Consider the following 12,834-nt stretch of genomic DNA (forward strand, 5'->3'; position numbering starts at 1 on the left):
GCACTGAAGATGTTACTTAGTTGGGTAATGAGATGTCTGGAAGAAAACAACCAAGCTCAGAGAGCACCAAGGACCCCACAGTTCAATGCAGAGTTACAAATAAAAACTCCCTTTTACCATCCTGTAATATTCCTTAATTCGGGGTAGAGTCAGGGAGACTGGATGTAGCTGAGTGTTTACTGGCTGGATACCCTTCCTGACACCTGACAAGAGTTCATAGCAGATATTTTGTTTTCTTTGTACCCTAAGAGAGAAATATCTGCCTAGGATTGAACACTCAGGTCACAAAAGGAATTTAAAAAGAAGAAAAAAGGGAAATAAAATTGGAATATTAGCAAACAGACAAGATGAGGGAGAAATTGTAGAAATTGAGGAACTGCAAGGGAAAAAAATCGAGATTTAGATAGACACCCAGATTAGGATTTATAATTACTAGATATACTGTAGAAAATATATAGAAATATGCAATAATGAAGGATAAAAATGTGTTCCCTTCCTCCCCTCATACCTATGGAATATTAAACTACAGCACATAGTCTATAAATACCCCTGATGTTTGTTTTAGATATATATACATATATTAAGTGTCAATATGATATTCATTTTTTTCCCTTCCTTTGTTACCTGAATTAGTGACCTATAAAGATGATATACTTTTTACTAACATTAATTAAGAACTGTGAATTAATATAGTTAATATGCTAAAAAACTGTCAAATTCTATGCATATATATGGCATTTAGTGTACTGCCAAGAAAATGATATTGAAAGATGTCGATACAATTTCTATTACAGAAATTTTTGTAAACCTTTTTAACCTTTTGCTTTTTGTAAACTTTTTAATGTCTTGAACTTTAATAAAGTCTTTAAAAAAATTTTTTTTTTAAAAAAGGATTGACACTCAACCTTCTAAGTGGGAGGCGAGCGTCTTCACTACCGCTCCACTCAACCCTCAACTACAACTATTCTCTTCTGTTGTTGCCAGAAAGTACTAAGCAGCTTATGGCCAACTTTTTAAGAAAAAAATGTAGCTCCAATGACTTCTGTATGAGAAGGCATGCAATTGGAGTATCTGTACAGGTAGTCCTTGACTTATAACAGTTCACTTAGTTACAACGGCACTGAAAAAGATCACATAACCATTTTTCACGCCACCATTTTAACATCCCCATGGTCACGTGACCAAAATTTGGACACCTGGCAAATGGCTCATATTTATGACGATTGCAGTGTCCCTGGGGGTCATGTGATCTCCTTTTGCGACCTTCTGACAAGCCAGGTCAATACGGAAGCCAGATCCCCTGAACAACCATGTGACTAACTGCAGGGATCCACTTAACAACTGTGGCAAGAAAGGTCATAAAACGAGGCAAACTTCATTTAACAAATGTCTCACTTAACAACAGAAATTTGGGGCTCAATGGTGGTCGTACCTTGAGGACTACCTCTATCTCCATCTCTAACTGTCAGGATTCCAGCAATCGCCCTAATTAAATCATGATTCTTGAGCCAAACTTCAAAAACCTTCAAAGGATTCATTAGAGGCGACATACTGGCACTGCCCTGTATGCAGCCAACTGTGGCATACGTAATTTACAGTCCCCTGTGACCCTGTTTCCTCCCCTCCCCGGGTGTGTCATAAATCAGATTCTCCAACTGAGCACCTTCACAGGCTGGGTGTCATCATTCATGTTGTCCAATTAAATAAATTCACGGGCAAAACTCTGGTATTTCAGTTACAATCTTTTAAAGATAAGAGTTGGAATGTACTCTCGCCTCCAAATGCTGTACTGCTCTTCCAGATTTCCTTCCTCCCCCTCCCCACTTTTTTATGGCAACTACTAAAACAGGCCTAGGAATGTTTTTTGAGTTGACACTAACATTATGAAGGTTAGCAAACCCTACCTGAAATATTCGTAGCAGTTCTTTCAATTTTATGCCTTGTGAGGTCCACAATTCTGTCCACCTGGAACAACTTCAGGTCCTCCTCATCCAAGGCGATATCTCCTATAAAGGCAGCTGGAAAACAGAAGGAGAAAAGGGACTTGCATCTTCAAACTTTAAACTGGATTTAAAGAGTACAGTCTTTACAGAACATGTTGTGGTTCACTGACAGCCTGTGCAGATGGCAGTGGAGTCAGACAGTGGGGAAGAACGGGGATCAGTCCGGGAGTCTGGAGAGAGTCAGATGAGGGTCCTGTGTCCGATGCAGAGATGGGGCCAGGACCATCTGGGAGTGGGGTGCTGCCTCTGGAGCCTCCAGAGTCTGGCAGCAGCAAGGCAGAGGAACAAGGGGAGCCTGTTCCCAGTGCATGTGTGCACAGAGCTGCTAGAAGGCAAGAGCAGCTGAGACAAAAGGGGCGACTTGGGAGTAAGGCTTGGAGGTGATTGCCCCTCCCATAAGGTATAAAGGACAGGCAAAGGTGATGAAACCTTTGCAGGAAGCAAAGTCGTTCGCTCGGTTCAGATTCATTCTTTAAGTTCTGTGTGGACTTTGTACTTTGGTTGGTTTTTTACAATTAAATTGGCACTCTAGTTATTGACAGCAATTCAAAGGAGAGAAAGGTGGGTGCTTATCTCGAGGGACTGTTTGGGACTCATTACAGGCTGGGAATGAACATAATTCCCGGCGTTGAAATAAAACAAGAGTTGTTTTAACTAAGCGTGTGCTTAATTACAGTCTCGGGAAGCCTTGGTCAGAACAGTACAACCCATTTAATGTATGCATTACCATTCCTCAAATTGCACAGATTCTGACATACAGAAGGCATTTAAAGACACCCCTTTTAAACCCAACTTACTGTTAAGCATCTCTAAATTTGTCCTCGGGGCTTAAAATTCCTGCATAAAAAGGAATCTGGAGGATTTTCTCGTTGGATCTTGAAGTGCCTTTGTATGTTTACATTTTTTCCCCTCCAAATTAAAGCAGTAAAAAAAAGTATCTTTGAAGAAGGACTTCAAAGAAGGCAGTCAATTGACACAGAAAAAGAAATTGAACATTTTATGAACAATGAAAGAGCTAAGAATTCCTCCACAACCAGAGAAGGCAAAGGGACATCCCTGTCCAAACCTTTTTTTTTTTTATTTTTTAAAATGTTTTTAGATATAATCTTAAAAGAGATACTGAGCCAGGTGGGCCAACTCCTGATTTTTTTTCGCTTAAGGAAGGGTAGAACTCACAGTCTCCCGTTTCCTAATCCAGCACTTTAACCTCTACACCAAACTGCCTCTCGGTGTTAGGGACAAGAGTTCAATCCTTGCCCCAATTCATTCTCCAAAGTTATTTGCCCTGTATGATACCATCTAGGTAAAGGGTGTCAAACTCGATTTCATTGATGGCTGCATCAGGGTTGGGTTTGACCTCGGGGGAGGGGGGGGGCAGAGTGGGCGTGGCCAGGGTGGCGTGGCCAGCTTGATGTCATTCGTGTCCGGGGTGCCTGTGGTGGCCCAAGCGCACTGCCAGCGGAAATGGGCTCCTGAGCTCCATTTTTGGCTGCCCCTGCCTCCTGCGATCCTCTGCCAGTGAAAACGGAGTTCAGGAGGGCTCCTTTTCCACTGGCAGAGGGTTGCAGGAGGCCGTGGCAGCTGTAAACAGAGCTCAGGAGCCTCTTTTCACTGGCAGAAGCACCGCAGGCTGGTCCTTCACTGTTTCCAGGGTGGGCCTCTGGGCCAGATCTCAGTACCTTGCAGGATGGATCCAGTCCCCGGGCTTTGAGTTTGACACCCCTGATCAGAGGTGGTATTCAGCAGGTTCTGACCAGTTCTGGAGAACCGGTTCTGGTAGTGGAAATTTTGAGTAGTTCGGAGAACCGGCAAATACTGCCTCTGACTGGTCCCACCCCCATCTATTCTCTGCCTCCTATTGAGTCCCAGATCGGCTGGGTCTCCTTTTGTTGCCCTGCACAGGAGAATGGAGCTGGAAAGCAGGTTAGTGGGGTGGGGTGGGAATGGGGATTTTGCAGTATACTTCCCCCTGGAGTGGGGTGGTAATGGAGATTTTACAGTATGCAATGCCCACCAAGCCACGCCCACACCAAGCCACACCCACAGAACCGGCAATAAATTTTTTTGAATCCTACCACTGTCCCTGATCTAGCTTCATTATCAAACTCTACGCTCCTACCACAGTCCTAAATATAACCATGTTCATGAACTGTCCATAATCTCGTTGAAACTGGATCACACTCTTATTTCAAAAAATGTCATTAGTCTCCCCCTGCTTTCAGGAAGTTCCTATGGATGATTGCAGAAGTGTGAAGAAAAAAAATCCTAAAATCAGCTACCATGGAAGGCAGTTTAAGAAGGCTAACTGGGACTGGAAGCATTAAGTGATGTGGTTGTAAACTGAAAAACCACATGGCTGTGCCACTTAGCGATGGTCATTATGGATGCCCTGGTTGGCACCATTAAGTAAGGATCAAGCAAGTCATTGAAGTGAGGATCTTTTATGACTGCAACTTTTGACTTCCCGCTGGCTTCCCCATTGACTTTGCTTTTGGGAAGCCAGCAGGAAGCCAGTGGACTTCCTATGGCTGGCTGGGGAATTCTGGGAGTTGAAGTCCACAAGTCTTAAAGTTGCCAACTTTGGAGATCTTTGGTATAGAGGAAAGATGGCTACTATGATGGACATTTCCTCCCTGTCTTCCCTTCTTCCATCAGCTCAACTGGCAACTATAATGTTTAAACATCTGATCTCCATAAAGTCTGCTGCATATGCTAGAGGTTTTTTTAAAAAATTATTGTTACATAAATTGTTTTAACCTCAAGCTTCTTTTGAAAGTTCTCTTTCCAGTACACTCTCCATCTCTCTCTCTCTCGGCGCACAGATTTTGCCAAGCCAATCGGAGCTCGTATAATCCAAGATATACTCAAATAACCTCCCATTCATCTGCCATACAAAGAATCAAAATCATATGGTTCAGCTGAACGAAACGGATAACAATGTACAGTCTTTTGCGCCAGACTGGATTCAATTCCTTTTCAGTTCAGCTCCTAGCAAATTCGAGATTCTGCTTCCCATTCTGCGATCACAATGCCAAAGGACTAAACATTCTGGCCATGCATATACAATTCCACATTTTACAGCCAGAAACTCTGACAGCTGTAATTAAAACCAAACCCAGTTTCACAAACTCCTTATTTTTGCGTTTTTTTTATCAGCACTTTGCCACATTTAAAGCTGTAACAAAATCTATAGAAGTCCAGGCAGAAGATGGGGAACCAATTCTTCCAAAAAGACATTGGACTGGTTAGTCCAAGGATTGCAGATGCTCCCTAAGCCAACAATTGACCATTTATGCATTGTAAAAAAATATTGCTCAGGTCTGTAGGATGCAACTATTTGAATGCCCATCACAAAAACAGATAGACAACAAATGCTGTAAAAACATCATCTTCGCCTGACAAGATGCTAATATTTGAGGGATGGCTAATATTTGCTCTTTTGCTGCAAACTATTGTGAAATTAAATTGCTGGCTTATCCATTGTGTCTTAATTTGCTTTGCTCTTACAAACTGCCTTGAGGAGGAAAATACTCCAGAGAACGCCAAATCTTTGCACGGTAAAGATCCACATGAGGGAAGGAAGGGCAACGTAGCAATGCAGTTCTGGAATGCAACTCGTGAAAATTTCTGGAACATGAAATGGAAAGAGCTACGGAGAGTGAGCGAAAAAAAAGCAAAGCATGACTTTTGGGTAACCAGCTTCCAAGAAGCTCCTTGACATCCTGCTTAATCATCTTCTCTTGGAAGCAGTAGAGTTGCCCTTCTCTTCCATCCAATTCTTTCCCCACTTCCTTTTTAACAAGCTACTAAAACACATGCATTTATTCATCTGTATGCATTGAATTCGTAGGGCCGCTTAGCTCAGCAAGTGACTCTGGACAATCAGCAGTCTTAAAATAAACTAAAAGCAAATTCCCAGAGATAGTAATAAAGGTTAAAAAGGTAAAGGTTTTTCTTGTCCAGTCATGTGCGACCCTAGGGGGAAGTACTCATCTCAGTTTCCTAGCTGAGGGAGCCAGCATTGTCCAAAGATGTTTCTGTGGTCATGTGACTGGCGTGACTATATGCTAAGGCGCACAGAATGCTGTTATCTTCCCACCAAAGTGATACCTATTTATCTACTTGCATTGGCATGATTTCGAACTGCTAGGTGGACAGGAGCTGAGGCAAGTAACGGGAGCTCATCCTGCCATGTGGTACTTGGGTCTTGAACTGCCCACCTTTCAGTCGACAAGTCCAGTGTCTTAACTGGAAAAGTTAAGAAACTGATCAAGGAGAGAAGCAACCTGGAATTAAGGAGAAACTTCTTTGCAGTGAGGACAATTAACCAGTGGAACAACTGGCCTTCGGAAGTTGTAGGGGCTTCATCACGGGAGGTTTTTAAGAAGAGACTGGACAGCCCCTTGTCTGAAATGGTATAGGGTCTCCTGCTTGAACAGGGGGCTGGACTAGAAGACCTCTACAGTTCCTTCCAGCTCTATTCTACTCTATTCTACTCTGTTCTGTTCTGTTCCATTCCATTCCGTTCCATTCCGTTCCGTTGTTCTGTTCTATTCTATTCTATTCTATTCTATTCTATTCTATTCTATTCTATTCTATTCTATTCTCTCCTGTATCCTATTCTGTTCTGTTCTGTTCTGTTCTGTTCTGTTCTGTTCTATTCTGTTCTGTTGTTCTGATCTGTTGTTCTATTCTATTCTATTCTATTCTATTCTATTCTATTCTATTCTATTCTATTCTATTTCCATTACAACTGTAAGGCTACTGCACATCACCAGAAATAGTAATAGTTAATTCCGATAGTAAATAAGAATAATGAAGAATATTAATGAATAATTATAATAATGGTTGCTTTGTGTGCAATCCCTAAACAACTGGAGCGTCACTTGAATATCATCAGCATTGACAAGATCACTCTCAGTCAACTGAAGGACCTGGGATATGTCTTGATAATACTGGGTACAAATACCTTTGACTTGATTCCGTAATAAATCGGAAGCTTCCAAAATTCCCAAATAATCGTAGCCTTTCCTGATGCTGCTGCCTTTCTCAGATTTTCATTGTCAGCTGTATTCCATCACCTTCAACAATTTTGCCAGCCTTTATCCTATGATTATCATTATTTTAAACTAAGAAACTGACATAAAGAGCATCAAAGTCTCACAATATTTTCAACTGTGGGTTCCAAAATATTAGAAGGTTTTGTGTTATCATGAGATGTTGACCACACAAACACACCTCCACTTTCAATGCCCTAAGAGAACCTCAGTATCTTTCAGCCCAAAGACTGGGAACCACTACTCTAATTCAAGCTGTGCAACAGCTTTAGCTTCTAGTTCCAACCGTTGAACTCAGAATATCCACTCTGAAATGTCACAGAGACGCCCACAATTTCAGCCTAACTTTGATAGTGAGGCTAGAAACCCTTCCAAGGAGCCGAGTGGGCAGAGTTGCTGCATGTGTGAACTAGCCCCTTGTTTCACGGACTTCAAAGCGTTCGCAAACACAGTAAAGAAATAACGTTAAATTAAAGAGATTTGCTTGTTAGAACTGCCTGTTCCCGACAGGAGCAATATGAAAAAGTGTCATTACAAAGCTGTGCCTATGTGGAGAAAGAATGTAGAGATTCACTAGAAAGCCAGTTGAGAACAGCTGTGCAACAAATTGATTACTTAATCATGGGAGTTGATGCCAGTAAACAAACGGAGCCTTCAAAGGCTGAGAAGAAGAACCACCAAGTGCCTCTCATCTCACCTTAAGTATCTCAATCCAACTGGTGTATTAAGACTGAGGATCTTGGGCTTTTCAACATGGGGAAAAAATGGGAACTTTAGATTGAGGCACCTTGGGGTCAGACTCTAATGGTAGATACTTCTACTGTTTGCCAATTGCACAGTGGCAGATAGGAAAGCACTCCAGAGCGTTGATGTCATTGCCCAGAGGATCACTGGTTGCCCTCTCCCCTCTTTGGAAGAGCTTTATAGCTCCCGCTGCCTTAAGAAAGTTCAAAACATTCTTAAAGATCCATCTCATCCTGGGCATCCCTTTTTTTGAACTATAACCATCTGGCAGAAGGTACAGGATAATAAAAACAAGGACAAATAGGCTGGAAAACAGCTTCTATCCCAGGGCAGTAGCTCTTTTGAATTATGCCGTATAGCAGTGGTCCCCAACCTTTTTTGTACCACGGACCGGTACAATCCACGGACTGATCCACGGACCGGGACTGGCATCAGCACACACGACCAAGGCAAGGCGAGCCGATTGACCGGCCAGCCAGCCGTCCCCCGCTTCTTCCCGCCACCTTCAACTCCTCCTTTGTACCTTCTCACAGTCGATGGGCTTTTCGGGCTCTTTCTTAATCTCCTCCTGAGTAACGCGAGACTCCACCACCATCGGGACAGCTCTTCGTTCGAAGCCACCCCCCCTCTTCGACGAAACTAAGGCGCGAGGATTCCTTCAGCACCCAAACGCCGCTTTCCAACCGACGACCGACAAGCTCACCCGGAAGCACTTTCTCAAGCGCCGTCGAAACAAGATGGCGGCGCCCACTTCTTTGCGGCCCGGTACAAAATGACCCACGGATCGGTACCGGTCCAGGGCCCGGTGGTTGGGGACCCCTGCTGTAGAGTGCAGTGTTAGTGCGATGTCAGGGGTTTTCAGTTCAATGTGTGGAGGGTGAAGGATGTGTGTTTGTGTTTATTTTCATGGTCGTGATGTGCACTGAAGATGGTGTTTGATTTTGTGGTACGAGGTGCAATGACAATAAAGTAAACTAAACTAAACTAAATTTCTCTTTGTTCCGGGTGAAACCAGTCTGATGATTCTTCTGATGCTTATGTATTATTTAACAATCACCACCCTCTTAGAGGATCAGAGACATGTCAGAATCAGTCTCAGCTCTTTGCAATTTCTCATTGAAATTTCCTGTAGCCCCAGGGACATCCTCAAGCCACAAAAATGGCGGGTTTGGGTGAAGTAAAGAGATTCGTTTTGAAGGGCTCTTTCGTTCTTGTGAAAAACTAGCTCCAGACCCGAGCTTCGCTACGAAACTATGTGGCCAGGCTTCGTTTTTTGAGAGGAAAATAAGGAGAAAAAAATTCTGCCTCTGTCTAGCAGCATCCATCGGTATTCATCTGGCTAGCATCCTGTCAGTGTGTACGAGAGTTGAGGGCTGTTTGGAAACGGAAGCAGTATTCACTGTGTGAGCAAGAAGGAGACAGCAAGGAGCCTGGGTGTGGCTTCGCTCAACTGTTATGTACTAAAGCTGCTTGGTGCTGTGAAACTAAAACCGAAACTCCTCTCCTCTGCTTGTGTTTTGCATTTGGAACAGATTTCTTTTCAGGTGGGGAGTGGGAGTAGAACTCCTTAGCATCAGAGCATGTTAATAATAATAATATAGGAAATACTAATGCTCTGATGGTCCTTTAGAAAAATCCTTTCTTAGTGAGCACCTAGAAGCCAAGAGGAACCTATGTGCCAAATGTCTAGTTTGTAGGCTTTATGGTTCTGGAGATTTTGTGGTGATGCTGAGTGGTATTTCGCTTTTATATATATAGATAATGCAGAAGGAACAGGCCCAATTGGCTGTTCCTTGTAATGGAAGATGATGAAGGACTTGATGTGACACGGTAGAGTAGAAGAAAGGCTTGGAGAGACCAAGACTGATCCGTTGGTTACAGAAGGTGGGGTACAGAAGCATGGGATGTGTAGTTGAAAGAGGTAGAATGGGTTTGTTCCTAACTAGAGTGACCCTGAAAGAAAGAAAAATGATAGAAAAGACAGAATGGAAAAACATGTGCGGGGAATATGAGTGTGAATCTGGTGGAGCTGATGGTGGTGGCAAATTATGACTATAAATAAGCAAGCAGCCATTTCAAAATGATAGAGTTCTTTGTGCTCTAGAAGAGGGATCTCCAACCTTCGCAACTTTAAGACTTGTGGACTTCAATTCCCAGAATCCCTCAGCCAGTTGAAGTTGAAGTCCACAAGTCTTAAAGTTGCCAAGGTTGGACACTCCTGCTCTAGAAAGAATGTAGAGAAGCTCAACAAAGATGATAAAGGGTGAGGAGGCTACACCACGAGATGAACAATGGAGGGAACTAAGTATGTCCAGTCTAAAGAAGAAAAGAATTAGGGGGAGATATGATAGCAGTCTTCCAGTACTTGTGGAGCTATCACAGAGAAGCGGGGGGTCAGCCTAATCTCCAGAGCACCATAGAGAAGTAACGAGTGGAAGATCATTAAAGAGAGATTCAACCCAGAATTAAGGAGAAATTTCCTATTAGTGAGAACAATGAATCAGTGGAATGGCTTGGCTCTGGAAATGGCTGGTACTCCATCATTGGAGGTTTTCAAAAAGACTCTGGACAGTCATTTGTCCAAAATGATATAGGTTCTCCTGCTTGAGAAGGGGGTTAAACAGATAACAGATAATCAGAGTCGGAAGGGACCTTGTAGGTCATCTAGTCCAACCCCCCGCCCAAGCGGGAGACCCTACACCATGCCTGACAAATGGCAGTCCAATCTCTTCTTGAAAGTCTCAAGTGATGAAGCTCCCACAACTTCCGAGGGCAACTTCTGTTCCATCGGTTGATCATTGGACTAGAAAACTTCCAAGGTCCCTTCCAATCCTATTATTCTTATGTTCTACGTTCAAAGTTGTCTTTTAGGCTTCAGACCCATCTCTGCTATGGAGTCAAAAAAACAAACAAAGCTATGAATTGTGACCTCTTTCTTGTTTTCAAATTCTTAAGTCAGTTATTTTTATTATTTATTATTTCATATTTGTCTTTCTGTCAAAAGACTGCTTAGAATTTGTCTGGACAATCATGGTTGTCATTCTGTGTGTCAGTGTTCCAACTAACTAACTCCAAACCAATAAACTCCGACACAAGCATTTCCTCAAGGTTCCATTTTATTAGAGTTGTCACATCTGGGAAAACCCAAATCTGGGAGATCCGTGTTTTCCCTTTCCAAAAGAGAAATCAAAGATCCATCCCCTGCATCCATCAGTCCATCGCATGGCCCAATCAAATCTTCCTCCCAACTGGAGACATCCTTCCAGTCCCTCCCCTCCAAGTGCAGGGTAACATGTCCTTGACTCTGAGAAAGAATGTTGCTGTGTCTAATCTTCTACCTCACTATGAAATCCCCCCTCCCAATTTCCTAGGCACTCAATGTGGCAGCCTCAAAGCTTCTAAGTAAAAAATGGCTTCCGAAACTGACACTGTGGATGGTTGAACCCAGAACACACAGCAGCACATGGATACTGTAGTTGAGAGCACTTCGAGACTGGCGATGGTTTTTAGTCCTCCAATCCTTAGAAATAATTTAAAACCAAACTAGCCTCACTGCAGCTAACCTCACAATGATGTTAGCATCACTCGGGAGCCAAACCAGCTGATTCACAAGCAAATGCCAAAATATGCACACAATTTCCACCCACATTCAAGAAGCGCAAAGGGCATGCATGATATTTGTAGCTTTTCAAAATAACCCAAAGTGGTCACCTTGAGAAGTAATTTAAGAGCTGATCAACTGCTACAAAGATGCAATGATGCACTGATGTATTGATGGGAATGAGTCAGCAAGGTTTTTGGCTGTTATCCCTTTAAGAGTCTGTATAATAATAAGAGGCCCTGTTAGGGCATCCCTCTCTCTCGCCGTGTGTTCTTCCCTGTTGTAATTTACTGACTGTTTGACTCCTGCCTATAATACGTGTATGTATAGCATATATTCTTTTGTAGATAAAAACCACTATTTCTTACAAGCCTCTGTTTGCTATTATTGCTCCTGGGTTGTCTCACATAGCAAAGCTTTGCGCACTCTGACATGCTATCCCACTGTTTGATTTCCAGCTGCATTAGTGAACTTGTGAAGCTTCGACACAGGAGTGAGGGATGAAACCAGAATCCCAAGCAATGGAAAAAGGGTTGCCCCAAGTTCCACTAAGCCTCCAGCTGTAGATGACCAGGTGGAACCCGAGGGAAGGCTCAAGCACGTCATCATTTGGGAGTCCCTTCACGCCCACAAACAGACCTAAGTCCAGCTCTCCTTGAATTCCGTTGACTCTTATCTACCGCCAGTATGCCTTGACCATTACTAGTTCTGATTCTTGTAGACAGCTAGCAGGGAATAAACTTGTATTCATTTGAACAACTTTGGTTCTTGGTTTCTTGCAGTGGACACCAGCTTTTCTAATGAAAACTGAATTAAAGGGGCTTCTCTTGTACTAGAGGTGAGCCAAAAATGAACTAGTTCAGATGGGGTCAACAGGTTCCTTGTCCTTCAAGGTGGTCCAGACAAGAAGTACAATCGTGAAGACTAGGTCTATCATTATTGTTAAGGTTGCATGAACAGAATCCTGAAAGCCCATCTCTCTTCCTTTTGCTTTTACTTTCCAGGAAGCTAGGGTGGAAATGTTTCCCACGCCCCTCTTTGGCTTCTGTGATCTGAGATAGTTGTTCACATGATAACTGTCTAGTCTATGGTTCTAGTCTATGGTTCTGGTATTCAGCAGGTTCCGACCAGTTCTGGAGAACCGGTAGCAGAAATTCTGAATAGTTCAGAGAACCAGCAAATGCCACCTCTGACTGGCCCCGCCCCCATCTATTCCCTGCCTCCCGAGTCCCAGCTGATGAGCTGGGTCTTCTTTTGTTGCCCTGCATAGGAGAACGGAGCTGGAAAGCAGGTTAGTGGGGTGAGGAGGGAATGGGGTTTTTGCAGTAACCTTCCCCCAGGAGTGGGGAGGGAATTGAGATTTTACAGTATCCTTCCCCTGCCATGCCCACCAAGCCACACCCACCAAACCATGCCACACCTACCAAAC

The 12,834-nt window shown here is 43.2% G+C and overlaps 1 protein-coding gene across 2 annotated transcripts in view; it reads right to left on the reverse strand.

The window, feature by feature from the left end:
• BMP1 (bone morphogenetic protein 1) overlaps nucleotides 1-12,834 on the reverse strand; it is a 199,930-nt gene that overhangs the window by 85,105 nt on the left and 101,991 nt on the right. For both annotated transcript variants that reach the window (XM_087969608.1, XM_087969609.1), the window contains exon 2: nucleotides 1,905-2,018. In XM_087969608.1, coding sequence (XP_087825734.1) covers nucleotides 1,905-2,018 — 114 coding nt within the window. The remainder of the gene's footprint in view (nucleotides 1-1,904; nucleotides 2,019-12,834) is intronic.

The sequence above is a fragment of the Notechis scutatus genome, chromosome 7 (genome assembly GCF_049901735.1).
Source record: "Notechis scutatus isolate UNSWTSFEM ecotype Mainland chromosome 7, rNotScu1.2, whole genome shotgun sequence".
NCBI lineage: Eukaryota > Metazoa > Chordata > Lepidosauria > Squamata > Elapidae > Notechis > Notechis scutatus.